The 16086-nt window shown below is 45.5% G+C and overlaps 1 protein-coding gene across 1 annotated transcript in view; it reads left to right on the top strand.

The window, feature by feature from the left end:
* The window catches only part of ADRA1B (adrenoceptor alpha 1B), a 60930-nt gene extending 45205 nt beyond the window's left edge, over positions 1–15725 (top strand). The window contains exon 2 of the mRNA XM_015096166.4: positions 15065–15725. Coding sequence (XP_014951652.2) covers positions 15065–15663 — 599 coding nt within the window. The 3' untranslated portion in view covers positions 15664–15725. The remainder of the gene's footprint in view (positions 1–15064) is intronic.
* The last annotated feature ends 361 nt before the right edge of the window (positions 15726–16086 follow it).

The following is a 16086-nucleotide window of genomic DNA, read 5'->3' on the forward strand; positions in this document are numbered from 1 at the left end:
GCCTGGTGTGTTGCAGTCCATGGGGTCTCAGTTGGGCATGACTTAACAACAGAACAACAGCAACATACTGAAGCAAGCTACGTCTCTCCCTTCACATGTCTTCCTTTGATGTCCATTCATGAAGTCGTATGGCTTCCTTCACATAGATCCCATCAAAGCTCAGTTTCAAAAGGGTTCTATTGGGAATTTGCCATTAAGGTCAAAGTGTGGAACACACTCAGTTTGGCATCAAAGATAGACCCTTAAGTGCCACAGAAACCACTCCATCCCATCTGCTCCCAACTCTGGCCTAAGCCAAGAGATAGCTTCCCTCTTTGAAGTGGGAATGGGTCCATCAATTAACCAGTGGCAATTGATGTCCCTGACCTGATCCCCAGTCCTGTGCTAGAAATACAGGACAGACTCCATCTTCAAACAGCTTTGATGCTGTCTAAAGAGACAAATGGCACTTAAGAATGACATTCCGTATTGATCTATGTGACATGGCCTGTGTTTTGATGGAAAATACAGGAGAAGATGCCTGGAGCAGTCAGGAAAGATTTCAGGAAGAGGACAAAAACTGAACTGGGCCTTGGCCTGTGGTCACCTTTTGAAAAATAGTTCTCTGTTTGGGGGCGGCAGATCTTGGTTGCAGCACATTGGCTTCTCTCCAGAGTGTGCAGGCTCAATAGGCCTGGTGCACAGACTCTACAGTGCATGGGCTCTGTTGCCTAATGGCGTGTTGGCTCTTAGTTCCCTGACCAGGGATCAAACCCATGTCCTCAGCATTGGAAGGTGAATTCTTAACCGCTGGACCACCAGCGAAGTCCCTGAGGTTACCATTTAAACAAATAGAGAAGAGGAAGGAAGCACATTATAAGCAAGAAAATCACCCCACACCTACCATAAATCACATAGATACTGGGTTAGGCATGTGAAGAGGAGGTTATGTGCTCAACAAATAGTTTTATGCATTCACTATAACCCAAGCTCTGTGTTTGGTGCTAGAAAAACAAGACGAGGAAGATTGACCCTGGCCTTGAGGAGCTTGTGAACAAGGGAGACAGACTCTTAGATAAATAAGTTCAGCAGCTGTTGTGATAGAATTCTGTGGAGAGAATAGCAGAGACTTTTAATCTGGTGACTGCATCTCCTGGGCACCGATGGATGGGATTCAGTGAGTCTGTGAACTCCTGAAATTATGCAGTGCTAAATTACTTGCATAACCAGAATACTCAGGTTAAGAACCACTGAGGTACAGTGCCACAAAATTCTTGGTTTCTGTGTTTTAATGGCCAGATAAAGACACCATTACAAATAGAAAGTAAATAATTCTGGTCTTCCCCCAACTTAGAAGTGTTTTAAGAGTTCAGAGGCTGTATTGTCTGTTATGAAAAATGCCCAGCTTTGGGACCGGCAATGAAGTGAAGTGTTAGTCATTCAGTCGTGTCCGACTCTTTGCGACCCCCAGGGACTGTAGCCCTCCAGGCTCCTCTGTCCATGGGATTCTCCAGGCAAAAATACTGGAGTGGGTTGCCATTACCTTCTCCAGGGGATCTTCCCAACCCAGGGATCACACCCGAGACTCCTGCATTGTAGGCAGATTCTTTACTGTCTGAACCACCAGGGAAGCTCAAGCAGGGTTGGGTTTGAATCCCAGCTCTTCAGTTTAATAGCTGTGTAACATTGAGTGAGTTCCATACACATGAAGACGTGATTTCCTCATCTCTAAATTAAGTTAATTACAGACCCCACTTCTCCCTCCTGCCTCACTGTGAGAGCGAAATTAGCTAAGCTGTGTCAGTTACCTGGATCTGAGCAGGTCTTCACAGCCTGCTCCTTCCTTCTATTTTCACATTTCAGAGGAAGCTGGGCATTGTGGGCTGAGGTTATGAGAAGGAGGAATTTGAGCCAGGCCTAGAAGGGATGGAGAGGAGGAGGGGAAAGGAACCAACATTTCAGATCAGTGGACAGAGTAGATGAAAGGAAAAGAGCAAGAAAAGTCAACTCTTACGTTGCGAAGAATCAGTCCATTGCAGCCGGGTTGAACAGGTCTTAAATTCCAACCTAAACAGTTTGAGATTTCTCCTATAAACTACAGGAGCCACTGGAGGGCTTGGGACAAGGAAGTCAGTCCCATGTTGAGGTGGCTTTCGGCCCAGCCTTTGCTCATCCATAAATTCCAAGATACCCAGGAAAACAAGTTTTAGAATAAAATTGTAATGTGGACTAAGGCAATGCTTCTCATCTCAGGATCTTGTTAAATAGCAGATTCACTGGATCATTGAGATTCTGCATTTCTAGCAAGCACTCAGGTGATGTTGATGTTGTTTATCCATGAACCTCACCTTGAGTCGCCAAGGGCTAACGTATTTTGGCTTGCTGTCTTTATTACTAATTATTATCCTTGCAACACATGCTGACTGAGTGACTATTCTGTGTCAGGCACTGTGCGAGGCCCTGAGTAGAAAGAGAAGAATCAGACATGAACTCTCTTTTCTAGAAGCTCACAGTCTAATCTTAGATGAGGCATAGCCCTAAGCAACTGTAATTCAAGATAGAGAGTAATAAATGCCATATTTTAGCTTCAGATAAAATACTGTGACAGTTTAGTGAAGAGAAAGATTGTTCCAGTTGAGGGGGAAATGCCTAGTGCTTAAAGAAATGAATAGAAGCTTTTCTTATTATTAAGCAATGAGTAAGAACCCAGACTTTAGAGTTAGATTTTAATCTTAACTCTACCTCTTACTAGACATGTGACTTCATTGATCTCTTAAACCTCAGTTTCCTCATCCATAGAGTGAAATATAATAATAGCAATGCTTCTGGAAGGATTGGATGAAAGAATGTAAGCATAGTACCTAATAACTGGTTCTTATTTCATTATAAATGGTGGCTCTGGTGATTATCATTGTTTTCAGCATTTGCTTTAAAACTTAACATGGGTCTGTTTGGCCCTGAGGATATTGTATTTGTTGGACAATTTTGTGATCTCTTTCCAGGGTTAAGTGGCAAATGAAAATGGAAAAACCTCAAAGGGAATTTCCAAATCCAAGGAAACCTCCTTCTCAATGCTGAAAGAATTAGTAACTAGTATTTGACATTTTTTGTTTTGTTTTGTTTTTATTGGGCAAACTGTTTGCACTGGGAAGACTTGGCTTGGCTGAAGGTGTAGCCAAATGCTCCTAATAACAGCCCCATTGAAAGGGAGTTCCACTCTATTTACAAGCTGATCAAAATGGTTTTACCACCCACTGGCTCCCTTGAGGTCATCTGCTTGTGTGATGCTGACTGTGAAATAAGTCAAATCAAATTTATAATCCTAGAGACCCAGATTGTCAGAACTCAGAAGGATGTTACAAACCACCTAGCCCTGGGGGGACCAGACAAATGATGCTCTGCATCTGTCTATGCCTTGGTGCAATCCCCACCCGCTGGTCATTCCTTCAACCAGTATTTAATGAAGGAATATTACAGGGTTCATAGTAAAAGAATAAGGTACATCAGGGGACCACAGACACATCAGGAACTAACAAAGGAGGCTGCTGGGCTTAACAACAAAAGGTCTCATTTCAACCCCCCTCCCCACCTTACCTGTAGAGAGCCTTGAACAAGCGCTGCCTTCTAGTTACAGCTCTATTTCTTCATCTGAAAAGTATGGATAATCCCACTTTGCTCAAAGAACTGTCATGTGGATTATATTTAAATGGAACATTAAAAAAGTGTCTTTTGGTTCATTTTTTCGTCTTTTAAGTAATATTCATTGGATTTTTCCCAATTACAAAAGTAATTCATGTTTATGGAGAAAATGTTAGAAAACAGCAAAATGCCCAGAAAATAAAAATTCACCCATAATTTCAACACCAAAGGATAAACACAGTTGATGTCTCCTTTCATGTCTATTTTTCCAGGCCTTTTTACACATCAGCATGTGTATTTTGTTTCCCCATGAATTGTATTGAAAGTGATTAACAGCCTCTGTAAGGGCTTCCTGGACTCATATTCAAACTCTGCCCCCATTAGCTCTGTGACTTGGAGCTAGTTCCGTCCCCTCAAGTGTAATAGTCGTGGCCTCCAGTGAGTGCCCTTAGGTTGGACCCTCAGACACCAAGGAGTCCAAGTGGGCAGAATGGCGCCCCCTAGAGCCAGACAGGGTGCAGTCACGCTGAGCTGTCCTAGCAACAGAGCTGGGTGACGAAGTTAAAAAGAGTGTAAAGATGGTTAGGCGTGTGGCCAGTGACTGACACAGAATTTGTTGTTGTTGTTGTTTAGTCCCTCTGTCACGTCCAACTCCTTTGTGACCCCATGGCCTGTAGCCCATCAGGCTCCTCTGTCCCTGGGATTTCCCAGGCAGAATGCTAGAGTGGGTTGCCATTTCCTTCCCCAGGGTATCTTCATAGGAGCTACTATTCCAGAAACAAACCTTGTGGTTTTGAAGAGTGGGGATTCACTGTTCAGATTCTTGAATAGCACTTTAAGGATGACCCACCCGGACCATGGTCCAGCCAAGAAGAACTTCTCCTTGTGCTGATCCTGCTTCACTTTAGCTTTTGGAACCTTGTACTTCATCCCTCTAAGTCACCCTTCAGCAGGCAAAGCCCATGTGATATGAGTGGGCTCACTGCACCATCTGCTTGCTGCTTTATCCCTTTCCTCTCAAGTTCTACCTCTTACTTGCCCCACCCAGATGTGAAGCTTTCAACCCCTCCCAGCCCTTTCAGAAGTGTTGTCTCATTTGATCTCTTTAAAAAACCTCAGTAAGAGACTAGCAAGAGGCACCCTAATGGAGCCACGGGGCCTCCTGCAAGTGGTTTCCCAGAGCTGTGCCCACACTGCTCAAAATGACTACAGATCTGAGTGATGTGCAAGATGGCTTGAGATGCGAGCCAGAGATGGCACCAAAAAACTGACTCACATAGTCAGTCAGTCAATCAGTGAACAAATACTTATTTAGCACTATTATGTGCCAGGGGCTGGGTTCTCTAGTGAGGAAATATTCCCTGTTCACTTCTCTTTCAATCCTTCAGGTCCTCAAAGAGGAATGAATGCCCCTCAGTTTAAGGCCAGCAAGTCTTCAACACCCCTCAACCCGAGCTAATCTCCCTCTTTGAAAAAGAGAGAGGAGGCTCAGACACACTACACTATGGAGCCATCCAGAGCTACTAATAACATTTTGTCTTCATCTTCTTTTTCTCTGCCATTGCATTGCTTATAGCAAATAATGCAGATTTTTAAACAGTACTAAAAAGCTTTCTTTAAAAAAAAAATTTTAGATACCAAAAGTGAGTTGATTTAGAGAAAAACATTAAGTAATGGGTGGTCCAAGGAGTAGAGTGACTGATGCTTAGGAAGCTCTAGACTTGAGATGGGTGAGGCTTAAACCTTTGAGGGCTGCTGACCCCATCAAGCCCACGATAGCTAAGGATTCTCCCCCAGAAAATTGCATGAATATCACACACAGTTTCATCAAGTTCCAGAACCACCTGGAGCCCTATCCCTGGGCCTGTGCTGGGAAGAGCAGCAGGGTGAGAGTCCTGACACCTGCTCTACACAGGAGATCTCGTCTTCTTCTCCATTCCCTTCATCTTGATAGCAGTAGTACTGGCAGCAACAGCAGCATTGGCAATAGTAACAGTAATTGTGTTTGCAGCAGTCAAATAGCTGTACTTATTGAGTACTTTTAACATGCCAAGCATTTACCAAGCCTAAGCTCAACTCATCCATTCAGAAAAGAATTATCACCATTCCTGTTTCCCAAGAAACAGAACTCAAGCAGCTTCTCCAAGTTCACTCAGCTAAGAAGTCAGGGTCTTGAACCCAGGTGCACCTGCCTGTGTTAGCTGAACAGGTCCTTAATCACTGAGCTCCACTGTCTCGATAAATGTTGTTTTGGATCAAGTGAAGGACACTTGAACAGGTTCTGGCTCTCGTACTGCCATTCACCAGCCAAGTGACCTTGTAAAAGTCACTCACCCTAACTGACCTTCCCTTAAGGAAGAAGGTTTCTCAGTTATGCCAAGCCATGATGCTAAGACTCAAGGCTAAGGCACATGGGAACATTTCATGGGCAGGAGATGTGGAGCCAGGCTCAAGGACATGCATTGAAAGCTGGTAACCCTGGCAAAGAGCAGACACCAGCCTTACTTCCAGCAGAGAGAGCAGGCTTCCAGGAACCTACATTTCCCATTGATATGTGCCCCCTCTTTTAGCATCTTCATGCTCGTTGCTCAGTTGTGGCTGACTCTTTGCAACCCCATGGACTATAGCCTACCAGTTCCTCTGCCCAAGGGCTTTTCCAAGAAAGAATACTGGAGTGGGTTGCCCTTTGCTTCTCCAGGGGATTTTCCAAATGACCCAGGGCTAGAACCTACGTCTCCTGTGTCTCCCACATTGCAGGCAGATTCTTTATCCACTGAGCCATCAGGGAAGCCCCTTGGCATCTTCACTGGCGCCCAAAGGTCTGTTTTTGTGCCCAGAGAAAAAAGGATTCCTGTCACCAACATGCTTTCATGCCCGAGGAGGCTTGGCACCTTCCCTAATTAATGAGGGCTCTTGGCTCCCACCAGGGCATGCTGGTGTTGCACACAGAGCCCCTAATCCCGATGGCTACTGTGCTGCTGGCAGGAGAGAGAGGAAGGAAGGGGCTGAAATATGTGTGGAATCCGAGGCGCGTGGCAGTCCAGTCCCTGACCCGCACTGCCCCTCTGTGGTGGGTCTGGAGAAGCAGGGATGGGCATAGAGACTGTGAATGATACGGCTGGACAGGACTTGGATCAAACCACTCAACTAAAGGAGGGAAACTACGTCAAGTGATTAGGTACTGAACCTGAAACGAACATAATATTGTCCATCAACTCTATTTCAGTAAAATAAATAAATACATTTTTCAAGGAGGGAAACTGAGGCCCAGAAAGGGAAAGCAACTGACCCAAAATGATACATCAAGTTAACAAACATCGATTTCCTGTAATTAGATTTCTAGCCCAATGAGTGGTTTATAGGAATAATTACCATTTGGTTAATTAGCATTAATGCAGAGTTGATTTAGGTGGCAGGAACCTGGCACCCAGCATGCTAATAAGAGCTTTACATGTTTTATCTTGTTTAATCCTCAAAACAACCCAGGGAAGGTGATACTCTTATTAGACCCATTTTACTGATGAGGAAACTGAAGAAGCTTAGGGATAGTATGAAGCTTGCCCAAGGTCATGGGTCTGGTGAGAGAACCAGGATTCCATCCCAAGAGTCAGAATCTAATGAGAAAAGGGCCAGAAATCACTGAGGGCTTGCTCAAGGTGGGAGAGCCATTCTGGTCTGCTGGAGGACAAAATAAAGGAAAATGCAAATGGAACAAGATGGTGGGCAAGGTCATTATTCAGCTCCCAGATACACGAGGATTCAAAACTGACCACACCACAAAGTTGTGGAGATGTGGGGAAAATATCACACTCATTACACAGTCAATGGGATAGTAAATTGATACAGCCAGTCAGAAGGCGGTTTGGCTAGCTGTCAGGAGTTAAATGGGGAACCTACCCAGTGATTCCTCATGAAGAATGTTATCCTGCAGAAACCCTCAAGTGAGCAAAAACACAAGATGCACAAGGCTTTTCATTACTGCAGTTTGTGATAGCCCGAAATTGAAAATTACCTATTTGACTACTATCAGGAAAGAGTTAAGTGAACTACTATATATCCAGATAGCAGGATGTAAGGTTATGACATGAGGAAATGTCTTTTATATATTCTAAGTGAAGAAATAAATTTGGGGAAAGGTATGTGTATGACCCCATTTTAAAAATCCATCTGAAAGGATAAAAACAGAACTGTTAACTCTGGTCCTATCTACTTGAGAAAAAATTTTCACTCTATGCTGCTGCTGCTAAGTCGCTTCAGTCGTGTCCGACTCTGTGCGACCCCATAAACAAGAGCCCACCAGGCTCTGCCATAGATTTTTTTGTAGTGTGTAATTTAGCAGGTGTCACTTTTGAAATATGACAGATTTTTTTAGTAGAAGTTTAAGTAATTTATAATATTTGTTGCTTTCAGGTATACAACAAGGTGATTTGTTTATATCTACATATATAATATAGATATATATTCTTTTTCAATTCTGTTACATATAGTTTATTACAATCTATTGAAGATAGTTCCCTGTGCTATACAGTAAATCCTTGTTGTTTATTTATTTTATGTATGGTAGTGTGGATCTGTAAGTCCCCTACGCCCAACGCATCCCTGCCCTGCTTCCCATCTAGTAACTGTAAGTTTGTTTTCTGTGTCTGTGAGTCTGTTTGGTAAATAAGCTCATTTGTGTTATCACTTTATTTGGCTGCTCTGGGTCTTAGTTGTGGCATGCAGGCGCTTTAGTTGCAGCACGTGGGATCCAACTCCCTAACCTGTGGTCAGACCCGGGCCCGCTGCATTCACAGTGCAGAGTCTTAACCACCGTGTCACCAACAAAGTCCCATTTGTGTCATATTTTAGATTCCACATGCAAGTGACACCATCCGGTGTTCGTCTTTCTCATTTTGACTTATTTCACTGAATATGACCGTCTCTAGGTCCATCCATGTTGCTGCAAATGGCATCATTTCATTTTTTTAGTGACTGAGCAATATTCCTCTGTGTGTGTGTGTGTGTGTGTGTGCAAGTGCGTGTGTGCCCGCCACATTTTCTTCATCCATTCATCTGGTGATGGACACTTGAGTTGCTTCCATGTCTTGACTATTGTAAACAGTGCTGCTGTGAACATTGGAGTGCAGGTATCTTTTTGAATTAGAGTTTTCATCTTTTCCAGATATGTGCCTAGAAATAGGATTGCTGAATCATATGGAAACTCTATTTTTAGCTTTGTGAAGATATGTGTATTGTGTGTGGGTCGCTCAGTCGTGTCCAACTCTTTGGGGCCTCTGGACTATAGCCCACCAATCTCCTCTGTCCATGGGATTTCCCAAGCAAGAATACTGGAGTGGGTTACCATTCCCTTCTCCAGGGGATCTTCCTGACCCCAGAATCGAACCTGGGTCTCCTGCATTGCAGGCAGATTCTGTACCATCTGAGCCACCGGGGAAACCCTCTTTTTAAGGATGTGAGGTTTTTTTAATAGTCTTAATTTTTTAGAGCAGTTCTAGGTTCACGTCCAAATTGACAGGAAGGTACTGTGGTGAACCTATATTGACACATAATCACCCAAAGTCCACAGTTTACATTAGGGATCAATCTTAGTGTTGTACAGTTTATGGGTTTGACATATATCAACCACTATAGTATCATACCAAAAATTTCACTGCCCTAAAAATTCTCTGCGCTCCCCCTATTCATTCTCCATTGTGTCACTTTTATAATAAAAATATAAAATATTAATAAAATGTAATAAAAATATTCTTTTCCTGGAATGGAAAAGAGATAAAGATATGGTTTCTGCCCAGAAGGAGTTTACAGTCTGGGTGGTAAACAAGGACTTAGTCAGCCCTGGGATGGCTCAGCAACATTAACAGACAAACAATAAAATAACAGAATAAGATCTGATTGTATATGTTCTGAGGGGTACAGAATAAAGGAGTCACTCTGAGTCGGGTAGGGTTAATCAGCAGAGTTCCTGGAGGATGGCAATGAATGGGCCAGGATATAATGTATATTTGGAAAATGGCCACCATTTATCAATTTTCAAGGTGCCAGACCCCATATCAAGTATTTTCACATGGATATTTTCATGTATTCAGAATAATCCTATGAAGCAGATGTTATCCCCAATTTATGGATAAGAAAATTTAGCCTGAGAGAGCCAATTAACTTTTCAAAAGTCAAACAGCCAATACTCCAAAAAAAGGCATGCAAAACCAGGCCTCTGTGATCCCAAACTCTGAGCTCAATTCACCAGGCCACATTGCCTAAATTGGCTAAAGGCAAAGAATGACCTTCTTCTCAGAGGAACAGGCATCTCAGGGAGCCCAAGCTCAAATTGTGGCTGTAAGTGAACGCCATAAGAAAATCAACATCATCCCCCTTCCCTTTGGCTGAGCACATCTCAGCCCACTGGTCCTTGGAGAGTGCTTTGTGAAAAAATAAAAACTTCCAGCCCATCTTTATCCCTAACAAGGTGCTTTCAGTGTGATGCAGGTGAAGAAGAACCTAGGGAGAAATGCCGTATGGCACAGAAGGAGAGAATGGCATCTATGCCCCTATCACAATGCTGTGTGTGTTCCGGTGCAATGAACTGCCTCCTCAGAAGCCTGTGGACTGCCACAGGACAGAAGCACCCCTAATTGTATCCCCACAGGTTGGCCTCATGCCTGACACTTAGCAGAGCTCCATATTTGTGGAATGAATGAATGAACAAATGAAAGAATGTATAAAAATGTAAAAAGCTATCACTCATATGCTGGTGTCCTGATCCATAATATGGGACCAACTATAGTCCCTTCATCTAGAGACTATTGTGATCATTAAACAGGTGAATGGGGTAAAGGGGTTAGTGCAGGATGTGCATAAATCACACACAATGTGACTGATGGTTCTGATGAACATTAGCTATTAGTATTATTGTAATTCGTGTATCCTTTAAAAGCTGGTCCTTCAGGATACACCCCCTTTAGGCCATTTTACTACCATCTTCAACAGGGTTGGCAAGCAGAGTTGCAAGTCTGTTTTCAGCAAGGATGCTCTCCTGCTCTGGACCCTCCCCGCCTTTGCCACAGTTGTCTGTGCCCTCCCCCTAGCTCAGTCCCAGGCCTTAACATGTCCTCATGGAAGATGTGCCTACCTGTGCACATGCTCACCAACATTTACCCTCCAGAATAATGCACAAGGTTTCCAACTGTTAGCTCCCTCTCTCCACTTCCCAGACTTATTCTCCAGTTTCCCATTTTTGTCAAGACCATTTTAACTATTCCCTTTAGACTCTGTGACAGAAACAAGACCATCTGCATGGGCAGAAGAACTCGCCCCATCTTGGATACTAGGTGTCCAGTTCAGTTCAGTTCAGTCGCTCAGTTGTGTCCAACTCTTTGCGACCCCATGAATCATAGCACGCCAGGCCTCTCTGTCCATCATCAACTCCCGGAGTTCACTCAAACTCACGTCCATCGAGTTGGTGATGCCATCCAGCCATCTCATCCTCTGTTGTCCCCTTCTCCTCCTGCCCGCAATCCCTCCCAGCATCACAGTCTTTTCCAATGAGTCAACTCTTCGCATCGGGTGGCCAAAGTACTGGAGTTTCGGCTTTAGCATCCCTCCTTCCAAAGAACACCTAGGACTGATCTCCTTCAGAATGGACTGGTTGGCTCTCCTTGCAGTCCAAGGGACTCTCAAGAGTCTTCTCCAACACCACAGTTCAAAAGCATCAATTCTTCGGTGCTCAACTTTCTTCACAGTCCAACTCTCACATCCATACATGACTACTGGAAAAACCATAGCCTTGACTAGATTGACCTTTGTTGGCAAAGTAATGTCTCTGCTTTTGAATATGCTATCTAGGTTAGTCATAACTTTCCTTCCAAGGAGTAAGCGTCTTTTAATTTCATGGCTGCAATCACCATCTGCAGTGATTTTGGAGCCCCCCAAAATAAACTCTGACACTGTTTCCACTGTTTCCCCATCTATCTCCCATGAAGTGATGGGACTAGATGCCATGATCTTCGTTTTCTGAATGTTGAGCTTTAGGCCAACTTTTTCACTCCCCTCTTTCACTTTCATCAAGAGGCTTTTTAGTTTCTCTTCACTTTCTGCCATAAGGGTGGTGTCATCTGCATATCTGAGGTCCACACGTCATATTTGCATTTCCACTGGAGCCTTCTAACCAAAGGATAATCCTGGACAGTCAGTTCAGTCGCTCAGTCGTGTTCAACTCTTTGCGATCCCATGGACTGCAGCATCCTAGGCTTCCCTATCCATCACCAACTCCCAGAGCTTGCTCAATCTCACATCCATCCAGTCGGTGATGCCAACATTGGGACAAAAACCCAACGGTGCAGACCTTTTCACGAATCAGACCACGAGGTGGCGCCCTCATTGGCCTCACCTAGCCCTAACCCAGAGTTGAGAAGTCAGCATACTTATAGTTAACACTAGATGGCACTAGTGGTAAAGAACCCGCCTGCCAAAGTAGGAGACGTAGCCGACTCGGGCTTGATCCCCGGGTCGGGGAAGATCCCCTGGAGGATGGCATGGCAACCCACTCTAGTGTTCTTGCCTGGAGAATCGTATGGACAGAGGAGCCTGGTGAGCTACAAGTCCATAGGCTCACAGAGAGTCAGTCACGACTGAAGCAGCTTGGCGCGCATGCAACAAGTATGGATAACCTTTCCAAGTTTAAGCCCTCTCTGACTTAACCCTGCAGCAGGAACCCTGGCCAGCCACCATCCCTCTATCACCAAGCAGAGAATCAGGAGGCTCCCTGTAACAACAAGCCAGAGCTCAATAATCAAGAAGGTCAAGTACTGCAGGGGGGAAACTCAAGTGCAATCCAAAGTTGGGATTCTTACGGCATCTATGCAACAACTGTGGGATCTTCAGCCACTTTCTGGGTCTCAGTGTCTCCATGGATCAAGTGAGGAAGTTGGAGTCCGAGATTTGCTAAGATTTCTCCCACTCATACGCTCTTCTTTCAAATGGATGAAAAGGTGATCCCAAAGACCAGGCTCTTAGGAAGCTCACAGGGTAACAGGGGAGGTTAGACAGGAATACGGAAGTCACTGTGCTACAGGTGGAGTGGCTGGTTTAGGGACATGGTTTGAAGTTACAGAATGTTCTCTGAAGTATAACTGCATTTTTAAAACATTTACATATGTATATGTATCTACAACATTTACATGTACATATGCAAACATTTACGTATGTATTTACATGTATAGTATATACAACAGGAAAAAAAATCTGGAAGTTTATATACCAAAATGTGGTATCTCTACATTGTTGGTTTATTTGTGCTTTTAAAATATTTCTTCTTTTCTTTTTGCTTTCTAATAGCTTCTCATTTTTCCACAAAGGGAAATTAAGAGCATTCAAAACAAACAAACAAAAATGTTTCATCTTCAAACAGAATTGAGTTTAATTCCCAGCTATATTACAAACATGTTATGTGGCCTAGGGCAAGTTATTTAACCTCTCCAAGTCTCAGTTGTCTTGTATTTTAAATGGAAATAGTTTTGAACTTAATTTTGCATTAAATGCTTTTGGACCTCGATTCAGACACGTGAGTTAGTCATGTTTCTCAGTTATCAGCACCCCATCATCATAGGTCTAAGTCTGGCATCTCTCTTATTTTATTGATTCATTTCCTTTTTTTCCTATCCCCTATTCCCCTTACCCTCTTGCCTCACCCACAGACACCCATTTTGCATTTGATATGTATTTTTTAACTTGAAAGTGTTTTTGCAAATGAGTTTGGTCGTTTGGTGTGTTACTTAAAAGATGTTATGTTATAAAGCTCATTCTGTTTCCTACTTTGTGTTGTTGTTGTTACAAAGAACAAGGTATTTGAGATCTTTCCATATTGCTATTTGGACTCTTAGGTACTGCGTAATTGCTCTGCTATGCATGTCCAAACTCTACTTTTCCATAATTCCCAGTGAGGGGCACCCAAGTGTTTTCCAACTCTGTCACCATAAACACCATAAACATCATCACCCTGAGCATAGTCACACATGGCCCCTGATGACCTGTGTGAAAATTCTTTCAGATCCCTGCCCTGGAGCAAAATTGCTGGGTCAGGAGGTATCTGTATACTTAATGGGATCAGGTCTTCACAGCCTGTATCCGCCACCAGCAGGAGACTCCCCATGTTTCCACTCCCCTGTCTGCACTTGGCACTATCAAGCTTTCTAATTTTTGCCAATGTAACAAATATGTTCTCTCACTTTGTGGCTCTCACTGTATTTGACTGCCTAATATTTTGAGCACCTTGGCATATGCTCATTAGCCCTCAAGTTTTCTATTTTGTAAGTTGCCTGTTCCTTTTCTTTGCCCACGTTTCTACTAGGAATGCTTTTTCTTGTTGACTTTCAGGAGTCCTAATATACTCTAAATACCAATCTCTTGACAGTCTTCAGTTCAGTTCAGTCACTCAGTCGTGTCCGACTCTTTGCGACCCCATGAATTGCAGCATGCCAGGCCTCCCTGTCCATCACCAACTCCCGGAGTTCACTCAGATTCACATCCATCGACTCCGTGATGCCATCCAGCCATCTCATCCTCTGTCGTCCCCTTCTCCTCCTGCCCCCAATCCCTCCCAGCATCACAGTCTTTTCCAATGAGTCAACTCTTCGCATGAGGTGGCCAAAGTACGGGAGTTTCAGCTTTAGCATCATTCCTTCCAAAGAAATCCCAGGGCTGATCTCCTTCAGAATGGACGGGTTGGATCTCCTTGCAGTCCAAGGGACTCTCAAGAGTCTTCTCCAACACCACAGTTCAAAAGCATCAATTCTTCAGCGCTCAGCCTTCTTCACAGTCCAACTCTCACATCCACACATGACTACTGGAAAAACCATAGCCTTAACTAGATGGACCTTAGTCTTAAGACATTGTAAATATCTTCTGCGACTCTTGCCCCATAGTTTATCTTTTTGAAGTGTTAAGTCGTTTTTCTTCACCTCTCCATCGAAGACTGTCGTTTACCTTGTCTTCTTTTACCTTATAAAGGTTTCCCCTTTAGGTCTTTAGCACATCTCATATTTCGTAGCATTCTGTGAAGGATGAAATAGGTGAAGAACCAACACAGTGCCGTTCCAACAGCTGTACAAGAGCTGTGTGTGGTTATTATTCTCATTCACGAAGAAAAGGGTAAGCGCTGTCCTAAGAACGTTATAGATGCGGTTGTTTGAATCCTGTTTAGCTAAATCAGGAAAGATTTTATGGGCGAAGGTGAAGAGATGGAGGTTGGACTTTAAAAAAGCATGTAGGAGTCATGTGTTTTGAGATGGAAAGGCAGTATTCCGGGCAGAGGAACTGGCCTGGGCAAAGGAGGCAGGAGACAGGAATACCACCGGTTAACAGTTGTGGGCAAATCACGCGGAAGAGAGGGTCTGATTGCTCACCGATTGTTTGTCTTTCTGCCCGTGCCCACCCCACCCCTTCCCCCTTGCAGGCTCCCTGTTCTCCACCCTGAAGGCCCCCGACGCCGTGTTCAAGGTGGTCTTCTGGCTGGGCTACTTCAACAGCTGCCTCAACCCCATCATCTACCCGTGCTCCAGCAAGGAGTTCAAGCGCGCCTTCGTGCGCATCCTCGGGTGCCAGTGCCGCGGCCGCCGCCGCCGCCGCCGTCGGCGGCGCCTGGGCGGCTGCGGCTACACCTACCGGCCGTGGACGCGCGGCGGCTCGCTGGAGCGCTCGCAGTCGCGCAAGGACTCGCTGGACGACAGCGGCAGCTGCCTGAGCGGCAGCCAGCGGACCCTGCCCTCGGCCTCGCCGAGCCCCGGCTACCTGGGCCGCGGCGCGCCGCCGCCCGTCGAGCTGTGCGCCTTCCCGGAGTGGAAGGCGCCCGGCGCCCTCCTGAGCCTGCCCGCGCCCGAGCCCCCGGGCCGCCGCGGCCGCCGCGACTCGGGTCCGCTCTTCACCTTCAAGCTCCTTGCCGAGCCCGAGAGCCCCGGGACTGACGGGGACGCCGGCCACGAGGCCGCAGCCGACGTGGCCAACGGGCAGCCCGGCTTCAAAAGCAACATGCCCCTGGCGCCCGGGCAGTTTTAGGGTCCCCGCGCACCGCTTCCTTTCCCTGGGGAGCCCATCATCGTGGGGGGAGGGCGGGCGGCGGGGGGAGGGGAGTGTCGGTGCCCGGTAGACGCGGGGCCCCACCGGGAAACGGGGGGAGGGGGGCGGGAAGAGGGGCAGCTGCTTTTCTGGCAGGGGCATGGGTGCCAGGTACAGCGCGGAGAGCTGGGCCGAGCATGCTGAGAGCCTGGGGGACCCGACGCCGGCCGGGATTTCCGTCTCTCTCTGTATATATCTAAACGAGTCCCTCTGTACATGTATTTAACTGTGGGGTCACGTGCGTGTGTCTGTACGATGTGCGTGTATTGCGTGTGTGCTTGTGTGGGGCCGCCCGCGAGGGGGGCAGAGCGAGTGTGCGTGCGCCCAGGAGGCGCCGGGGCGCTGTCTGTCTCCTGATTTCTT

This window comes from Ovis aries, chromosome 5 (assembly GCF_016772045.2).
Source record: "Ovis aries strain OAR_USU_Benz2616 breed Rambouillet chromosome 5, ARS-UI_Ramb_v3.0, whole genome shotgun sequence".
NCBI classification, from domain to species: Eukaryota; Metazoa; Chordata; class Mammalia; order Artiodactyla; family Bovidae; genus Ovis; species Ovis aries.